Here is a 19,895-nt window from a genome sequence, read left to right as displayed (position 1 = left end):
TATTTTTTATCCCACAGACTGCACTGCAGACTTCTTTAGTGCATGGATCATATCCTATTTCTGAATGATTCAAGAGACTGAAGCCTAGAAATTACTCAGCAAATGTGTTCAGTGATGTGAGGCTGAGCATAAAAATAGTTATAACATTTATTAAGCACTTTCTATATGCTAGGCTCTGTTTCAAATGCTTCATACAGTCTTACCGAAACGTATTTCTTCATAGAGTAACGTATTTCAATCTCACAACAATTATATGGGCATTTATTATTTTACATGAGGTAACTGAGGCACAGGACAGTTAAATTACCTCAGGTTACTCAGGAAGTGGCAGAGCCACGATTCAAACCTAGGTGGTCTGGCTTCAGAGTCCGATACTATCCAGATAGTCTAAAGATGTACAGCTTAGCTGGGTCTGGTGGCTCATACCTATAATCCCAACACTTTGGAAGGCCAAGACAGGAGGATCACTTGAAACGAAATGATGAGTAAGAACCATTGGGGTTAGTCAGAAAAAGAGGAATGTTTTGCTGGGAAAATACCTCATATGAATTTGTAATTTACTCAGTAAATCAAAAGAGGGGGTGAGCCAGGAAGAGACTGTGGGATACGTACTCAAGCTAAGAGGGAAAAGGCAAAAAGCTTTGTAAGCCAAATTCATCACCAATATATATTCTGATAGATGTACTTTGGTTAAGAAGTAGGACCTTGGAGTCAGCCAGACCGGGGTTCAAATCCCAGCTTCACTGCATTCTTACTAGCTGTGTCATGTAGCTGGGCAATTTATTTAAGGGCCCCAGTTTCCTCAGCAACAGGCATACTGTGTGTATTGAATGAGTTATTACATGGAAAATACTTAACGTGGCGCCCAGCAAACAGTAAATGTTCAAGAAAAGTTTGCTACCATCATCAATGTTACTGTTTCTCCATTTTCTGTAGACTTCTTAAGTTGATGAGCCTAACGGTAGATCCAGGACACTGATAAACCTACATTAATCAATGCCATGGTTAAGAAGGGAAACACTTGCTAATGGGCCCTAGTATTTCACCTGCTTCTTTTTTTTCATTCCCCCAGCTGGTTCTTAGATTTGAAGAGAAAAAGGCCTCCATGGAGACCTGCACGCTTTTTAAAAATAATACAAAACAGAATGTCTGAGGTCAGGGTAAGCCAAGCCAAACAAATAAATCTTGCAGGATTGTGTTAACAAAACAAGGCTTAGTGGATCAGAGTGGTTAGAGTTCTGTCTGACTCAGTCCTCCAGAGAAACACCAAGCTCTGGTGAATTTCAAACACGAGGAGGTCAAATAGGAAGATCAAATTATGGAGCACTTTGGAGTTCAACATCCATGCCTGGGCTGTAACCAGGAGAGCATCCTGTGCAGGATGGACTCCAGAACTCACAGGTCACATACAGTCCTAGAAATCAAGACCACAGGAGTCTTATGGATCAATTCTACATGACCTTTATGGAGAGTAATTTTGCAATATCTATCAAAATTATAAATATGTTATATCAGGTTGGGTTCTCTGGAAAGCAGACCCTGGGATGGATATTATCCTGGGGGAGGTTTATTAGGGAATTCTCTAGAAGCTCCATCACTGGAAGGGGTAAAAAAAGAAAGGAAGCAGGACTATGAGAAGTTGGGCCACACAGAAGTCTCAGCAGAGGTCTCCAGCAACTCTGCAAGAAGCTCTGAAGCTAGATAGCCCTTCAGAGTTATCCCAAACTGGGGTGATGGGGACAGGCATTTATTATAGTCTTTGATGGCCAGTCATTGGATATAACTGGCACCAGGAAGGAGACGTGACCTTGGGAGAGGCAGCTCTCCTCGCCTGAGGCACTTTCAAGGGGGAATGACAGATGAAGACTACTTTCTGGTAGCAATTCCAGCAGCTGGAAGAAAAGTTCTTCATACAGCATGCACTACCTGCAATGTTTTGGAACAAGTTATCCTATTTCTAGAAGTGAATCCTACAGATTCACTAATAAATGTTTGAAATCACATAAGTTTCGCATTATCTATAATCATAAAATTATGGAAAACAAAATATGGTGTATCCACATGACAGACCCCAGGCCATCATTAACAAGAATGAGGCAGGTCTGCATATACTCTCATGGAATAAATGCCAAGAAATATTAAGTGGAAAGGAAGGTGTAGAGGAGTCTGGGTAAGTAGAAAGGCATGTGTACATGTCGAGCAACCAAAGGGGTAGACTATGCCAGTCACTGTCTATTGCCATGCATCCTTCCATATTCTCTCCTGCGCTATGGGAGCTGAAAACCTAAAATCTGCATTTTGCCACATGATTTCAGCTCATTTCTACCAATGGAAGCCATGCAGGAATTGAAGCTAGGAAGAAGGCAGCAACCATTCTGCTTTTGTTAGTAGTTACAGAAGTTTCACCAACAGCTACAGGAGTTTGAACAGGTGGTAGCAATTCTTGCAGCCTCAATGAGAGCACAGATTTAGCCAGGTGTGGTAGCACACACCTATAATCCCAGCATTTTGGGAGGCCCAGGCAGGAGGACTGCTTGAGCCCAGGAGTCATAACCAGCGTAGGCAACACAGTGAGACCTTATCTCTACAAAAACTAAAAAAAGAAAAAAAAAGCTGGGCTTGTTGGTGCACACCTGTGGTCTAAGCTACTTGGGAGGCTGAAGTGGAAGGATCACTTGAGCCTAGGAGTTCGAGGCTACAGTAAACCACGATCACACCATTGCATTACAGCCTGGGTGAAAGAGGGGGACTCTGTCTCAAAAACTAAACTAACCAAAACAACAATAACAACAACAAAAAGAGTACAGGCTCCTGATTCCTTGGTGACAATAGTGGCAGTGACAGTAAATGTAGTACTATTGTGCCTCTGGGTAAAATGATTTCCCCTTTTGATCCATTTGTAATCAATCCTCCTTATTAAATTCCCCTCTGAAATACATAGCATGGTTTATGTTTTTCTGACCAACTACACTTTGTGAAACGCATATATGTGTATTTGCTCATTTCACTTAAAACTTCTCTGGAAAGTTGCCAAAAAAACTAGTGATAATAGTTAACTACATGGAAGAGAACTAGATTGGTAGGGGCAATCTTTTTATCACATACTATTGTGTAGCTTTTCAATTTTTAACCATTTGAATATACTACTTTTACCCCCCCCCGCCAAAAGAAAAAGATTAATAAAGGTTATCTCCTATTAAGCACATTAATGTCCTGTGAAATATTCCCCAAGTTAGCCATCCAGTTTCTGCTACAGCGGCGCCCTACCTACCGAATCGGCATGGCCCATTCCTCATCAGTCAGCGCTACTTAAGAGTTTCTGTATATACCAAGCTGAAATCTATCTTCCTGTAGGATTGCACCAATAGACTGAACTCTAACCCCAGTGAAACAATAGAGGGTGGTGCTCAGCACAGAAACCTCTTCAAGATGTTCAGATTCCTCTTCAGTCACCCATTTCTGCTGCATGTTTAACACCTTTGAGCCCAGCTTCTTTAGCTGCAGAAAGAGACAAAGTACCCATCTTTTTTTTTTTTTTTTTTTTGAGATGGAGTTTTGCTCTTGTCACACCCAGCTTGGAGTGCAATCGTATAATCTCGGCTCACTGCAACCTCCGCCTACCAGGTTCAAGCAATTCTTGTGCCTCAGTTTCCCGAGTAGCTGGGATTGCAGGTGCATACCACCATGCCTAGCTAAGAGATGAGGTTTTGCCATGTTGGCCAGGCTGGTCTTGAACTCCTCAGGTGATACACCTGCCTTGGCCTCCCAAAGTACTGGGATTACAGGAATGAGCCACTGTGCCCAGCCCAAAGTATCCATCTTAAAGAGGCATTGTGAGGTTGAAATAAGATTATGCATGTCCAGTGCTTTAACCAATACTTTTGGTTATTGTTCTTGATATTTACAACACTGGAAGAAAAACCTATATAGTGGATAAGAAGAGGACCCTGAAGTCAGAATGACTGGGTCAAAAACAGACCCATGCCACTTATTATCCGGGCAACCTTAGGCAAGCCACAAGCCACAAGCCACTTACTCTCTCTGAATCTCAGTTTCTGAAAGATGGAGGTTATAACAGTACATACTTCAGTTATAAAATGCATTTACCTTTATCTCATAAGGACTTAACAAATGGTAACTTACTTTATCAACCATACTTGTTCAAGTGGTAGATATTTGTAAAGAGTAGACTGGGACCTATCAGAGACTTTTCTTCCTCTGGACTAAACATCTCTAGTTCCTTAAACAGGTCCTCTTTCCTCATTGGTCTTAGTTTCTTTTACTCCAATCCCTTTTCAGAAGGCATTCAAGGTTGCTGCAACCTCCTTCCAGTGTGACACTCAACTGCATCTCTTATTAGAGTATCTCATAGCAGTGTGTGTGTGTGTGTTTGTGTGCGTGTGCACGTGTGTAAGAAGGGGTGTATGAACTATCACTTTCCTGCATTCTAACTGCTGTGCCTTGATAGTGCAGCCTGAAGTGGCATCAGGTTTTGGGGGAGTAGCAATCTCAACTGTAGTTTATCGAGCACCTAATACATGTGCCGGAAACAATGCTTAGCATATTACATTAACTCATTTTTCACATAATAACTCTAGGGAATAAAATTTATAATCATCATTTTCAGGTGAGGACATTGATTTAGAGATGTTTTAGGTAAAAGCAAACACAGCTAAAATATGACTGAGCTGAGATTCCATCTTCAGTCTATCTTATTCTGGGGCCATGATCTTAACCCCTACACCACCTTTCCTCCCACACTAATTAAGCTGTGCACAACTCAAATGTTAGGTCTTTTTGGTTTTTCTCATGTGATGTTAATAAGCTGAATCTCCCCAATCCTGCTCCTTCACAGCTCAGCCCATCAGCTTAGTCATCAGTCATCTTTTTTTAGTTTTTGTAGAGATGGAGTCCCACAAAGTTGCCTAGGCTGGTCATGAACTCCTGGGCTCAAGCAGTCCTGCCTGGGTCTCCCAAAGTGCTGGGATTATACAGGCGTGGGCTGCAGCAACCAGCCAAAACTGCACTCTCACTCTCACTGAGACTGGAGGAACTGCCACCACCTACTCAACTTTATATTGTATTCCTATTCAATTCGATCACATCAAATTCAGTCCAGCAAATTCTCTCTCCTGTCTAGTGTAAAGTCATTAGCAAATGTAATTTGAGTCACTTAATAGTGACTTAATTTAAATCACTATTAAGAAGAATAATAAAGCCAAGGACAAAGCCTTTCAGCAAGCCATTAGATTTCTTCCAAGGTGTATTTATTTCTATCAAGTAACCATTTCCTAATAAGGATGTTGTTCAACCTGCTACCAATTGACCAAACTGAATTCCAACCTCCACTTCTCTACCTTTTTGACCACTGTTTCTTGAAATATCACATGGTCTTTATGGTCAATATCTACAGCTAAAGTCCATTCTAAGAAAGGTTGTCCCAGAAAGAGTTGTGGGTTGAAGGCTGAAGTGCATAGGAGAAAATACAAATACGGGGTCCGAAGTGTTTAAAATGTTTTAAGGGGAATATCTCACCTTTCCATTCAGAAGACATTTATGTCCAATATATAAAGAGCAGAAGATAAACAGAGCTCCCAACAGCAGCTTCCCTGGACAGCATCCCAACCTCATCCCAACCCAACATTACACAATGACAGGTACTCAAAGGAGCAACTAGTATTCATATGTAAATCCATCGCTTGTCCGGCTTTCTTCACTGGATTGGGAGTTGCCCAAGAGCAGGGTTTATACCTTCTCTAGCCTTTTTCTCCATCTGCTAGAGCAAGGCATTAGTGTTCTTTCTGCCTTGGTACCTGCATTAAAGAGGAAAGACTGGCTATGCATGGTGATTTCAGTCTTTTCTTTTAAAAGTTAGAGACTGAGGCTCTACCCTACTAAGTCCTAGTCCACTGATGGCCCAGAACTGTGAGTCTATTTAATATTAATCCATTCATCAACCTCATTGCTTGGTCCCACAGAGGGGTGACTTGTGCCTGTGGAGAAAAAAACCCTTTGCCTCAAATATAAACAGGGAGAGTTTGACATGCCAACCATCCTGGCCTGATCCTCTCAGACCCTACTAGCATACTGCTGTGAGGCCCCTGCAGAGTCAGCAGGGCATGGTGGGTAACAGAATGCAAAATGATGCTGTCCCCCAACGGGCCTCCCCAGGGTTTCTTGATTCCTGGCTCTGTAAAAGCTGAGGCAAGCAATTTTTAGACTTGGGGAAAAGAGGATTGAGAGAAGGGGCGGAGGCTTCCTCTAGGCCAACCATAACTAACTCATTCGCTCTGTCCAGCAAAACCCAGACAGTGCAATTATCTGGTTAATTTGGCCCTTGGTTGGGAAACAGGCTCTCAAAATGTGAGGCCAGCTCAGACTAAACAGTGGCTTTAATCTTGAGACTTTTCCCAAGTGCTAAAGGATGCATGTGAGATTCCTGGGGGGTTGCTTTTATGTTCCACCCATTGATACAGATGGGCAAAGACAAGTGATTCTGATTCTAAGATGGATTTGGAAAGGTATCTCTTCTGGGGAAAAATGCCCAAGTGACCTGCTAATTGGTTTCCTGGCTAATTCACCTTCTGGCTTTCACAGAGGGGCATGGCTGGAAATCAGAACAACTCTAAATTAGCCAAGGTTTTTCAGTGTGATTGTAGCTCTCATTGACTGGCTGAGTGTCCCCAGAGCCCCTGGGTGAGTTATTCTTAGGGCAATTCCCTGATGGTCCTGCTCATAGATGTTGTACCTTACAAGGTAGGCCAATGGCATTGGTGAGATAAAAGGGGAAAATTAAAACATGCCCCTGGGGTTTCCACAAATGGGATGAGGTAGGGTGAGCTCAGCTGGCAACCAAGCATTTGCCAGATGGTTTATGAAAAACCCAGATTTGTGAGAGGAGATTAAAAAGTGGTGACTTATCACCCTTGGAAACTGACAAGCAGCCTGGAATCTGTAGAATCTGTCAGTTATTCATTCAGCAAATATTTCCTTCAATTCTCTTTTGTGCCAGGCCCAGTGCTACTTAGGGTAAGATCCAGACAGTCATGGTCTCTACCCTCATGCAAATCATCTCACCCAAAATGTATGGGTAAAAATTCAGATAAGGGTCAGGAAGGAAAAGTTGAGGGGCTATGAAAGGGAATAACCAGGTTACCTGATTTAAATCTGGAAAAGCCTCAGAGAAGGAATCTTTGAGGAAAGGATTTTAAAGCTAACATTTCAAAGGACCTAATCTGCTTTTTTAGGAAGATCACTCTAGCTTTGATATGAAGAATACATTGGAGATGGGTGGAAAACATGGCATTGTGAGGCAGTTGATGAGGAAGACTGGAAAAGAGTTTTGGGTGGTCCAGCCAAGTATCTAGGTGATGGGGATGAAGGGAGAAGTGGAAGGACTAGGAAATATCAGATGCAGAGTCAGGAGGATCCAGGCATTGAATGAGTGTAGTGGTACAGGGAGAGGGACACGTCTGGGAGGTGGTGCAGGTTTCTGGCTAAGGTGGAAGGTTGGTCACACTCTTCACTAAGAGAGGGAATTAGGGAGGAGGAGTAGGATGGGCACAGGGGAAGATGATGTGTCCTGTTTTGGAGAACCACACCACACTCCCTGTCACTCAATAACCTCTACTTTTGGTCTCCTTATCTTTGCTTACACTGCCTCCTCCATTCATACGCTCTTCATACCACTATCTCTACTTGTTGACATCCTATCCATCCTTTGATCTATTTCAAACACCACTCCCTTCTCAGGGCCACATTTGAGTCTTTCAGTTGACTGTGACCTCTGCTGCCTGGAGCGCCAAGTTTGGACCTCTCTTCTCTAGCTTCCACTTGTAAGAATCCCAGCTTCACTGCATGTGACTTGCCTGGGCAATTTATTTAAGCTCTCTGGGCCCCAGTTTCCTCAGCAACAGGCTACTGTGTGGATTGAATGAGTTGTTGCATGGAAAACACTTAATGTGGCACCTGGCAAATAGTAAATGTTCAATAAAAGTTTGAGACTATCATCAATGTTATTGTTCTGTAGGCTGGGTAGGGTGGCTCATGCCTGTAATCCCAGCACTTTGGGAGGCCAAGGCGGGCAGATCAGGCTGGAGTTTGAAACCAGCCTGACCAACACAGTGAAACTTCATCTGTACTTAAAAAAAAAAAAAAAAAAAAAAGAAAGAAAAAATTAGCCAGGCATGGTGGCACATGCCTCTATTCCCAGCTACACAGGAGGCTGAGGCAGAAGAATCGCTTGAACTCAGGTGGCAGAGGTTGCAGATCACTCCACTGCACTCCAGTCTGGGCAACATTAAAAAAAAGAAGAAGAAAGAAAAGAAAGAGAACAAGACAAGACTCCTTCCCTCCTAGACCACAGGCATTTGGGGACTGGGCCTCTGCTTCTATATACTCGTTCTCTACATATTAGCTAGCTAGTATAGTAGACTCTTGACAAATATTTGCAAAATGAACAAAAATAACCTGCTCCCTGCCATGGAAGGAAAACCAGTAGACACTGGGTTGACTTGAAAGCCACAGAATCATATTGAAATTCAAAGTGTAGGTGTTTTAATATTAAGCCAACTCAGCTTGATGCTTAGATGATCTTTCTGTTTCTCTGACACACTAAGTTCAAAAAGTGCAGGGAGAACAGTCACACCCCCATCTTAAAATTTGTATTTCAAAATCATTTTTCCAGCAAGGACTTTGTCTATATTATTTACTATTTGCCTTTGATGAGGAGAAGAAGCAGGAAGAGGAGGAGGAGAAGGAAGAGGAGGAGGAAGATAAGATGCTAATGATAAATGGGTATTTACTAAGTGCCTAGTATGTGCCAGGTACTGTTGTGTGCACTGTTCATCGACTAACCCATTTGATTCTCATAGTACCCTATGAACACAGGCTGATGCTATTATTAACCTAGTTGAAAAGATGAAGAAATCAAGCTGGAGAGAGCATTAAGTATTACTCAACCGAGGTCACAAAGTTAATAAGGGGTAGTATTGGGATTCAAACCTGGAGTATGGCTCCAGAGCCCATGCTCAAATGTGCTCTCCTAAGGCTGAGCACAGTGTTTGACAGAGAGGAGGTTCCCACTGAATGAATAGGAGAAAGCTTTGATCTGGACCCAGGAGACCACACCTCCTACTCCTGATTCTGCCACTGCCTCCCTACACAGCCCTAAACAAATCCCTGTTTCTTTTCACATAAAATGAGGGACCTAGATATTGATATTAATAGCAATAGTGGCCGGGCGTTGTGGCTCACATCTGTAATCCCAGCACTTTGGGAAGTCTAGGCAGGCAGATCACTTGAGGTCATGAGATCGAGACCATTTTGGCCAACATGGTGAAACTCTGTCTCTACTAAAAATACAAAAATTAGCTGGGCTTGGTGGCGTGTATCTGTAATCCCAGGTACCCGGAAGGCTGAGGCAGAAGAATCACCTGAACCAGGGAGTCAGAGGTTGTAGTGAGCCGAGATCATGCCACTGCACTACAGCCTGGTGACAGAGCGAAACTCCATCTCAAAAAAACAAAACAAAACAAAAAAAAAATAGCAATAGCAAGAGATAGTATTTGTGATTCTGATGCCTTCTGATATTTTAAATAATTAAATAATTTAATCCCCACAAAGATATGGAAATTGAAGCAGAGAGAGATCAAGTCATCTGTCTAAAACCTAGAAAATGAGAGAGGCAGGTTCAAGGCCCTTCTTTATGCTCCTAAACTATGGTCTCTAGCCCCAGTGGCTGCAAGGAGATACCCCGGGGGCCACAAAGAAACAGTATGAAACAGACAGACACTGGGCTCCACCTGCCCATTTTCATCAGAGCAGCTTTACGTGTCTCTCTTTTGTAGAATGAGTTCCTATTTGACATTTCCTTTAAAGAAAGGGTCTCTGCTAAAACACAAAAGGTTGAAAACCACTGGCCCAAATAATTCTGAAATTTAATGAGACTCCCAGGTATAAGCTTGGACTTTTCTGGTAATCTTGGCTCATTATGACCACATAAGATGGAGACCAAGATTGAGTGTAAGAACAGCCCCAACTGTGGAAAAGGTCATATAACAGTGCTAAAGACACAGCTCCCACCTACCTGCTCTACTCGGATCTCAATCTCTCCATTCACCTTCTTCCCATGGAAATACTTGGACCTGTAAAGGAGAAGAAATCAGCTGGGTAAGGATGCTGGCTGTTTTACTCTTTTCTCCCTTCTCCCAAAGGCCTTACCCCAGAGGTGCCTACCGAGACACACCCTCGGCCATCCTACTCTCTCCTCCCACCTTCACTGCTGATTTTCTTATAATTTATAGGTGGTGTGTGGTAGAGGGGAGAGGGTGGATAGGAAGACTAGAGTTTCAAGTTCTGGTTCTGTCATGTCACTTGACCCCCCTGCATCTCAGTTTTAGCCTCTGTAAAAGAATGATATTAATAACTGTGCTACATATTTCTAAGGGTTACTTTGAGGATTAAATAAGAAAAAGAATCCCATATAAAAAGGTTCTAAATGAAGGCTATGCTAACTACCCTAATCCGATCATTATACATTACATGTATTGCAACACCACTACTTACCCATAAATATGTAAATTATTGTGTATGAATTTGTTAAAGAATTAAAGGGTATTTACAGTGTTTTATCCACATTTCTCTTAAATTCATGATTTTCACTATGTTATCTTCACATATATGTTAATCCTGTCTCCCCTACCCTTTGAAGGCAAAACCACACATGGTTTATCTTGGTACACTCCCATCCTCCAATTTAGTCTTCAGAAATATGTTGAATGTATAAAAGAATGATGATTGCTATAAAGTGTGTAACTTAAAGACTTTAGAAAATACAGTTTTGTTCAATCCAGTTTCATTCTCAACTATATATTTTTGTGTTCTTTTAACATTAAAAAATGTTATGGCATTTTAGTTCTTAACAAAAGTCAATGTTTTGGTGATGCCCATTATCCAAATATTCTAACTATCCAAAAAAGAGAATCCTGCATAAATAAATAATGCAGTATTGTTTTATTGAGTTATACCTATATGTCCTATGTACTCCACCAAACACTTATTATAGATCTATCCACTCTCACCCATTTCTCTATTTTTCTTTATCTAATGAAGCAGTCCTCATTTGTTCCTTTGAACATCTACCATCTATCCATCCATCCATCCATCCATCCATCCATCCATCCTTCTTTCCATAGACTTTCTTCTACAACCCTGCCTCTGTCTTCCCCATCATCAGTACATGACAACCCTGTCTACCCATTGCTTAAGACAGAAATGTAGACATCATCCTTGATACCTCTTACTCCCTTTCTGTACTCACTGATTCTATATTTTAATTATTTCCCAAATTCACTTACCTGGTCATTTTTCTCCATAAGCACCCTAATCTTGACCTATGATTCATCTCTCTACTGAGAGTCTCTTCACATTTTCTTCATACTATTTATTACAACTATAATTAATTATAATTAGTAACTGTGTTTAATGCCTGTGTATCACTAAACTATAATACAGCTCCTTGAGGTCAAAAACAACCTATTGTCTTCATCATTTTCTTCCCAACACCTACCAGAGTGCTTAACACTTAGTAGGAGCTCAATTAGTATTTGTTGAATGAATACATGAGTAAAGGGACCAATGAAAAAACACTTGTTGAGTACCAACTCTGTGCCTGAAACTCTGCTATAGAGTTTAACCTACAGCCTTTCTCATTTAACGCTCACAACTACCACCATGAAGTAGGTATTATTATTTCCAACCTATAGATGAAGAAACTGAAACCCTGAGAGACTAAATACTTTGCCTAAGGGATTTGAACCCAGGACTTCTAATTGCATATTTGTGCTTTTGCTCATCTCTGAAAAATAGCAGTGAAAATTGGGGTCTTTCTGGGTTTAGATATCATCTCACAAAAAGTAACAAAAGTTTCCATTTTCTCTTTTTGATTATTGGTATGATGACACTAATAGTTCTTGGTGACTTGCTGTGAACTGGGCATGGTGTTAAGCATTTCCACAAACCTTCTCTGGTACGGAGACAGCTCTTTGCTTCCTAATATTCATTCTCTCCTTTTTCCGCAGTAAGAGAGTTTACAGACTGGTACATAAAAATGTGCATCCCAATGCTCCCATCAGCTGGGTGCAGCCACATGATGATATCTAATGGATAATTTTTTAAGCATTAAAGAATCTTCTTAGTCTTCTATTCTTTTCCTTGGAAGATTGGTATCATCAGCCATTTTTTTAGCCTTCCATTTGTGAAAGAATCCTTTCTATGAATTCACTAACTGCTTCAGCCTGTCTGCTTCCAAAGTCTCTCTACCTATTCTTAGCTGATGACGGTGGAGTTAATTTCTCCCCAAGACTGACTGACAGCTCTGATATTAGCACCACTTTTTCTTATATCCTGATGGGCTTAGATGTCAACTAGGCAGGACTTTAGTAGGAAAGGAACTATTAGTGGGACTCAGAAGCAAGATTTTTATTTTTTTCTCTCAGCAATGGTCTTCAATAAAATACCTGTGTGGACAGCCTCATGCAAAGAGAATCTTTTCACACGGTTTGTGAACTTTATCAGGAATCCTTAAAGGTAGTATCAGCAAATTCCAGACACCAGGACAGGTCCATGTCTAGTATTTGCAGCATCTGGGGCAAAGCAACAAATGGAAACCTATGTGTCATATGTCTAATATTTAAAATTGACAAAATCAAGCCAGCAAACATTCGAATAAAAGATGTCTGTCTCCCTTCCTTGACAGACACAACTTCATAATGACCTTAAAGACTCAGAATGTAGACTTCTCAGAATTTTTTGCACTCTACCCAGCACATGGCAGCATGGGGATTGACACCTTTTGGTTCTCAGACCTTACCCAAGATCCTCCCTAATTCTCCACCCACTCTCCTCTGTCCTGCACCATTGAGGCTCCTGGTGGGGGTATGTAGATGGCCCAGACCACGTGGCCAAGCTTCTTCTACTCCCTTCCCCTCCCCAAATGGTTGTCCTTGGCCACCCCATAAAGGTTGGACCAAGGAATTGGCCTTATATAGGACCTGAAGTTGAGCTAAGGTCTCTTTGAGGAGGAAATTCTAGAGTTTGGGTACACAGGTCAGGGCCTAAGAGTACAATTTGCAGGGTCTTTGTAGGTACATCCCCTCTGTCCTAACTCCTCGTCCTGTCAAGAGAGGTGTGGCTAATAAGGGCCAGAGCAGGATCCAAGGTAGGTGTCCCTCTTGGATTTAAACAAGTCATTTGCTTTTAATCCAAGCTCCAAATTTAAAAGAAGTACTGGCTGGGCCTGGAAATGGGAATGGTAACCTATGATTACAATCACTAGCATACTGGAAAAAAACATGGATTTGCAATCATACGGGCTTGGGCAAAATCTTAGCTCTGCTATTTGCTGACCATGTGTTCTAAGACAAGACACTTAGCCTTCAGTTTCCTCATTTGTCAAGTGGTGATAGTCACAACCAGGGAAGGGTGTGGTAAGAAAGTGACTTAATCCTCTATGCAACAAGGAGGAAAACACAGTGGATTCAGGACAGAGAGCCTGGATACGACCCCAACTCCTCCACTCACTTGTGCAAGCTTGGGTAAGTCAAACTCCACATGCCTCAGTTTCTACACTTAGAAAATGATAATAGTAGCAGCTACCTCACAGAGTTGTTATGAGGATTACATGGAATAAGACATACAAAACACTTAAAATAGTCCCTGGCATATAGTAAGCTCCAAAGTGTATAGCCCACAGCCTGATACAGAATCCACAACAGCAAAGAGCTATCGAGTGTTTACCCTGTGCCTAGTGGGGGCTGCGTTGTGGGGACCCACAAATAAACAAAGCAATCTTACCCTCTTGAGGATGACAAAGCAGAATTATGGTTCACCTCACTTTGATCTGTACCAGAAGTGCAAGGAATGATGGCTGGTGATGGGGATAAAGAGGTGGCCTTGGTCTATAAGGACAGCCAGCCCCTTCACATCCTTCTTCCTATTTGACCTTCATGCCAACCCTGAGGGGTGGTAGGGCAGGGATCACTCCCCATATGTTCCAGATGGAGAAGTCTCTGCTCAAAGTCACATGAGTGATCTGGGTATTCAAACACTAGATGGAAGAATTTCCAGCCTCTCCTGGAGATACTCTCTAAGTGATCTTTAGGTTTTTTGGATCCAGTCCAGAGCCCTGGCATCCTTCATCATCTGGAGCCTGCTGGCTGGGGTCCACTTACCCCTTTCACTTCCGTCTACCTCATGGCCACATTCAACTTCCTGCGCTTCTCTAAATACTCCCTGTGCTGTCATGCCTCTAAGCCTCTGCACAGGCCATCCTCTCTGCTTGGCGCTTCTTTGGTTGCCTCTTTCTCGTGTTCCAAGATCCCCATGAGTGATATCTACTCTGCTGAGTATTCCTTGATAGCACCCCTTCCCTGGCTGAGCTGAGTGTCCTCCCTTCCTACAGGACGGTGCACTGACAGACATTCCAGCCCTTACCACTCCACGTTGTCACTACGCATCACTTATCCATCCTCTGCCCCCAAACATCTAGTCTATGAGCTCCTGGAAACTAGAAACTGAGTCTCAATGCTCAATGTGTCTCCAATATCCGGCATTATGAGCTAGGGCCGAGGACATAGGCTTAACAAATGTTTGCTGACCCCGTAAAGAACAACTGTCTGTAGGGTGGCCTTTCCTGGAGACACTTGACTGCCATCTACTGGCACACCAATGTAATAAATTTACAGATCTACAGCCATTGCGATGTGGGGGCATGTTCTGAGGCCAACCTACACAACTGGCAGCCCTCAACTTGATTCTAACCTGGAACCCAAAGCACTTTGCACTACTACTAATACCACCCAAGCAGCTGTGGTCTCAATGAGGCCTCACCTTCCCAGGAGAAACATTTGTTTTGCCCATCTCTGGAATGTTTACCGCAGGGCCTGGCAGACAGACTGGGGCTGAAGCTGAGGGTCAGGCAGTCCATCCCCCTGCCTGGCTGCAAGTCAGAAGTCTGTCTCCTGATGGGCCACACAGACTGCTGCCTCCTTGCTGGGGGCTCATTCAGGCTTGAGCCACCTCTAAATGGTTCTGTCTGGCAGAGGGAAGAGTAGGGATGGTCTGGAATTCTAGATGCCTTTGGGGGCTGGGGTTGCTGCCTCTGTAATTGACTGGCTGTTTGACCTCAGGCAAAATGGATGGACCTGCTGTGTCTAAGGGCTTTGTCTCTCATGGCTGTCTCCTTTCCTCATGCTCTAATATGTTCAATCTCATAACGAGCTCCCTGAATACCTCAGCCAATCAATCAAGTCCTTGGCCTGGGAAAGAAGGTGGGGGGAGCTCTGGATTCCATGAAGATTCTGTCTCTGTGGGTGGCCTCATATTTTACTGCCACATCTGAGGCCCTAGGAAGAAGAATATCATAAAACCGGTGCTGCCTGGGGTGGGAAATCCCTAGTTGGGGGAGGTGGGATGTGTGTACGAGAGAGACTGATGAGGAATGGGTACGGGGCTCTTTTGTGGCTGCAGCAGGGACAGAAGGAGAATTTGTACAAACAGGATCTAACTGTGTTCAAACAGGCCTTTTTTCCCCCAACAAGTTGATCCTGTATGTAGAGTCAATGCAGCCAGGGCTTGGTGATGTCCTTCCAAGGAAGGAGAGGTCAGGAGTATCCTGTCCCAGGCATAGCTGTCTCTCCACAGGTCACCCTCACAGGGGCTAGGGTAGAGATAGAGATTTTCATGTTCCTGATGCAACATTTCAATTGCTGATTTGTGTCCCAGGCAGAAGCAGGGGAGACAGCCAATGGGCCATGCAGAAAATGGTTAAAGGCAAAACACTCAGGCTTTTCTAGTTAGCCAGAGAGTCACGTGGCAGGCTGGATGGGCAGAAGTGTAGCAGAAGAAAAACCTTGGAATAGACAGGGACCCAAGATCTGATTCTAGCTCCATTATCTTCTCCTGAGAATAGCTCACCCTCCTGGCACCATCCCACTGTCAGATAGAGAGAACCCCCAATGCCCCAAACAATGGTGCAGCCTCTCAGTACTCCATGCAATTAGCCACATCCAGTGAACTAGGAAGGAAAGAAATGCTCCATGAGTAATGAGACTCCCTGCACCTGCATGGGGATCTGCAGAGATACAAAATTAAGATCCAACAGGGCCCTGAGCCAGAGGATGTGACAAATGATCCCCAACTTTTGCCTCTGAGAACAATAGAGAAGGAGATTTTGTGGGCAGGACCTGATCACAACTCACATCACTTATTCACTCCCTCATTCAATCACTATTGAGCCTTATATGGACCGGGCATCATACCAGGCATAGGTGTAGATAGAGCAGATATAGTGGCAGATGTATGCTTGTTCTTGGGGAGTTTACATGCTCATTAAAAAGACAAAAATTTTTTTAAAAAACAGATAAAAAGAATGAGTACTATGGATAACATGCACAACCAACGTGGGGTGCAGGGGAGATTGGACTTCAGTTGGTAGAACACACTTCTTTTAAAGACACTGAACATACACAGATCAACCACCTACTATGTGCCAGAGTCTACAGGCTTTAAGGAAACAAGTACGAAGACAACATAGCTAGGTCTTGGTCTCAGGGGGCTTTCTACTTAATGGGAGGGACACAAAAATAGAAAATGACCACACTAAGCATTCATACAAAAGTCCCTCTCATCCCACAGAAGCAGCAGCCAACCCAGTCTGAGGGTCAGGGGCCACTTTCCTGAGGTCACCATCCAGCCATCCACCCAGTGTTTGGTACCCAGTCTTTGCCAGGGGTGCAAAGATTAGTGCAGCAGGATCTGGATGTGTGTGTCTGCCAAAGGGACACAAGCAAGGGCAAAGGAGGTAGGTATGCCATGGGGGCACCCAGAAAAATAATGAATTTTCCTGGGTGTGTCCTTTAATGTACAACAGGCACAGAGCAGAAGCCCTGGGTTTGAGTGGGCAGCTCTGGCACCTGCCACCTGATTGTGGACCAGCCTCTGCTTCTTCTTCTGTAGATGGGGATAAGAAAATCTACTCACAGGGCTATCAACAGGATTAAATGGAGACACAGCTTTAAAGGCCTCTGTAACCTGCCAAGAATGTGCTAGCAAGTGAACTGCTCCCTGGTGGGCTGCAGGGGTGGAACTTGATCTCCCCAGGTAAGGAAGTATGTGAGCACCACTAGCCTTAGAGAGAAGCCCAGGTCCCATCCAGCTATTTATTTCCTAGTGCTGCCTCAGGCCAACAGTAACCTTCCTGAACCTTGGTTTCCTTATCTGTAAAAATAAGGATATTACTACACCTGCTGTAAGGATACCATGAATGATACTCCTGACATATGGCAGGTATTTAATTAGTGTTCATCCCTTTCCCTCCTGTGCTTCAACATGATGAGTGGAGGATCAAGATCAGCTGGGTATGTCCCTAAGAACATGACAGGTCATTTTGTCTCTCCAAGGGAAGAAGGTGGCAGCATCTGCCTTGCTCTAAATAAAACCCTGCTTGGTGTCTAGCATGATGGAGACCTTCCCTATCTAATCCCTGCAAGCTCCCCTTCCTCTTCAGCACAGAACTTTAGGGTAAACAAAATCATCAAACACCCACTCCCAGTGACTGCAGGGGACAGGCTAGAATGTTATCTCCCAGTCTCTACCCTTCTCCTCTAAAAAGACACGACAGTGTGTCACCCTCATTCCTACAGATGTCTACAAGTGTACAACCTTCATTCCACAGAAGGGGTTAACATTTAGAAGGCTACATCATACCTGCAGCAAACAGTTATTGAGCAACTACTAAGGGCCCAACAGGGGAAATGCCCATAGGAAAGGTAATAGACTAAAAGGTAATTCATACCAAGGTGCAAGTGACTAATATCTGATCATTCCAGAAAAGGGTTTTTGATGGCATAAGGAGGATGTTAAGGGGATCATGGGGATAGTGTATGTCTTGTTTGGGAAGGGAATTTGGAGCCTGTCAAGGTGAAAAGTGCAGAGCACCCAAAGAGAGGCCGAGAGCACTTATTATCCATTTGTCTACCCACCTACCCACCAATCTATCCATCCATCCATCCATCCACATATCCATCCATCCATCTTTCCATTTATCCATCCATCCACCCACCCACATACCCACACACCCATCCACCCATCCACCCATCCATTTGCCCATCCATCCACATATCCATCTATCTAGGAAATAATCTATTCTCAGCACTGTGCTAGGTAGGCCCTTGGAACTGCACTGAACAAAACAGCCCCCTTCCCATCCTGGTGTTTATTGTCTAGCCAGGAAAGAGTCCCAGAAAAGGAACTATACCAAATAGTTACTCTGACTCCTGTCTTCTTTATCAGAAGCTGCCAACTAGAAGACCCCATAGAATCCACAGTCTTGTTCTGTTGCACTTAAATTGTATACTTTTACTTTTAAAATAGAACATTCGCCGGCGAGGTGACTCATGCTTGTAATCCCAGTACTTTAGGAGACTGAGGTGGGCAGATTACTTGTGGTGGGGAGTTCGAGACCAGGCTGGCTAACACAGTGAAACTATATCTCTACTAAAAATACAAAAGAATTAGCTGGATGTGGTGGCCCATGCCTGTAATTCCAGCTACTTGGGAGGCTGAGGCAGAAGAATAGCTTGAACTCGGGAGGCAGAGGTTGCAGTGAGCTGAGCTTGCACCACTGCACTCCAACCTGGGCATCAGACTGTGATTCCATATAAAAAATAAAATAGAACATTCAGATAAAAATTCAGGTTTCTGACTTTTCTTGAAAATCAATAACTTGACAACACCAGGCCCTTAGTCCCATGTGGTAAAAACTGGCTGCGTGGCCTGCAGTTCCTGCCTCAAAGCGGGCATCAGTTCTCTGGCCCAACACAGTTCCCACTGCTCCCTGTCAACTCTGCAACCGAAGCCAAGTGGCAGATAACATTTGTCATAGAGCCTATGCTGCCGTTTTTCTTAGAGCAGGGAAATATTTCTCTACGCCTGTGCTTTTTCCTACCACCTGCCCCTTCACTCACTGACTGATTGGTCCCCTATGAGCAGCTGCACAGGCAAACCCTAATTTTGCTAAGCCTATTCTGAAGATTGCAATTAGCTCAGTGTAAATCTTGAGGAAACCCACACTCCTGCCCCTCCTGCAAACCCAGGGCAGGAAGTCAGGAAAATGCAAATGAAGCACCATCCCTTCTCCTGCTATCACAGATGGCTTCTCTCCTGTCGAGGATGCATGTCCCAGGCAGGATTCCACAGGCCCTAGGGCTTCCTAGACTTTCTGTAATGAGGCTGGCATCTGCCCAGAGCCCTGTTTCCCCAGGGCAAGACTGTTATTCAGGCAGAAATCTACTCCACCCCAGGATTAGCTATTGCTCAAGAAGACCCATGAATCCGAGGGACTCTTTGGAAAGAAGGTCACTTGGAGAGCCTGAGCCAGAAAGCCAAGTTGTGGAGGATAAAGCAAGACTCACAAGTTAAATGATTAAACTCCTCAGAGTTTGCCCAAGGCAGGGGCATGAGAAGTGACTAGAGAAAACATCAGAGAGAAAATAAAAGACTTCAGGTCCAAGACTGCTTTTTAAAGGCTTGTAGCCCGGACCCATTATTTTTCCCAAATAGGTAGCCAAGCTGTGTCTAAACACCTGCAAGTGACAGGGAGCTCACTCCCTGTGACCAGGCACCTACTTGGTCTCTGGATGACTTTGCCAGTTAGAGGAATTTTCTGTATATTGAGCTGAAATGTATCTCCCTCTTTGTTTTCCCCCACTGGTTCCAGTTCTACCAGGTGGGAGCCTCATGAAATAAGTCCTCTAGCTTGGGGGTTTCTAAACTTGGCTCTACATCATTTAAAAAATTCATCCCCTGAGCTCCAGTCTAGATATTCTGATTCCATC

General features: G+C 43.6%; 1 protein-coding gene across 7 annotated transcripts in view; it reads right to left on the bottom strand.

The window, feature by feature from the left end:
- Window positions 1-19,895, bottom strand: part of SYN3 (synapsin III) — a 503,620-nt gene that overhangs the window by 422,483 nt on the left and 61,242 nt on the right. For all 7 annotated transcript variants that reach the window (XM_035270622.3, XM_009009764.6, XM_035270659.3 and 4 more), the window contains one exon: window positions 10,088-10,145. In XM_035270622.3, the coding sequence (XP_035126513.1) occupies window positions 10,088-10,145 (58 nt within the window). The remainder of the gene's footprint in view (window positions 1-10,087; window positions 10,146-19,895) is intronic.

The sequence above is a fragment of the Callithrix jacchus genome, chromosome 1 (assembly GCF_049354715.1).
Source record: "Callithrix jacchus isolate 240 chromosome 1, calJac240_pri, whole genome shotgun sequence".
NCBI lineage: Eukaryota > Metazoa > Chordata > Mammalia > Primates > Cebidae > Callithrix > Callithrix jacchus.
The sequence above is the reverse complement of the archived record's forward strand: the minus strand, read 5'-3'. Positions and strand labels throughout refer to the sequence as shown.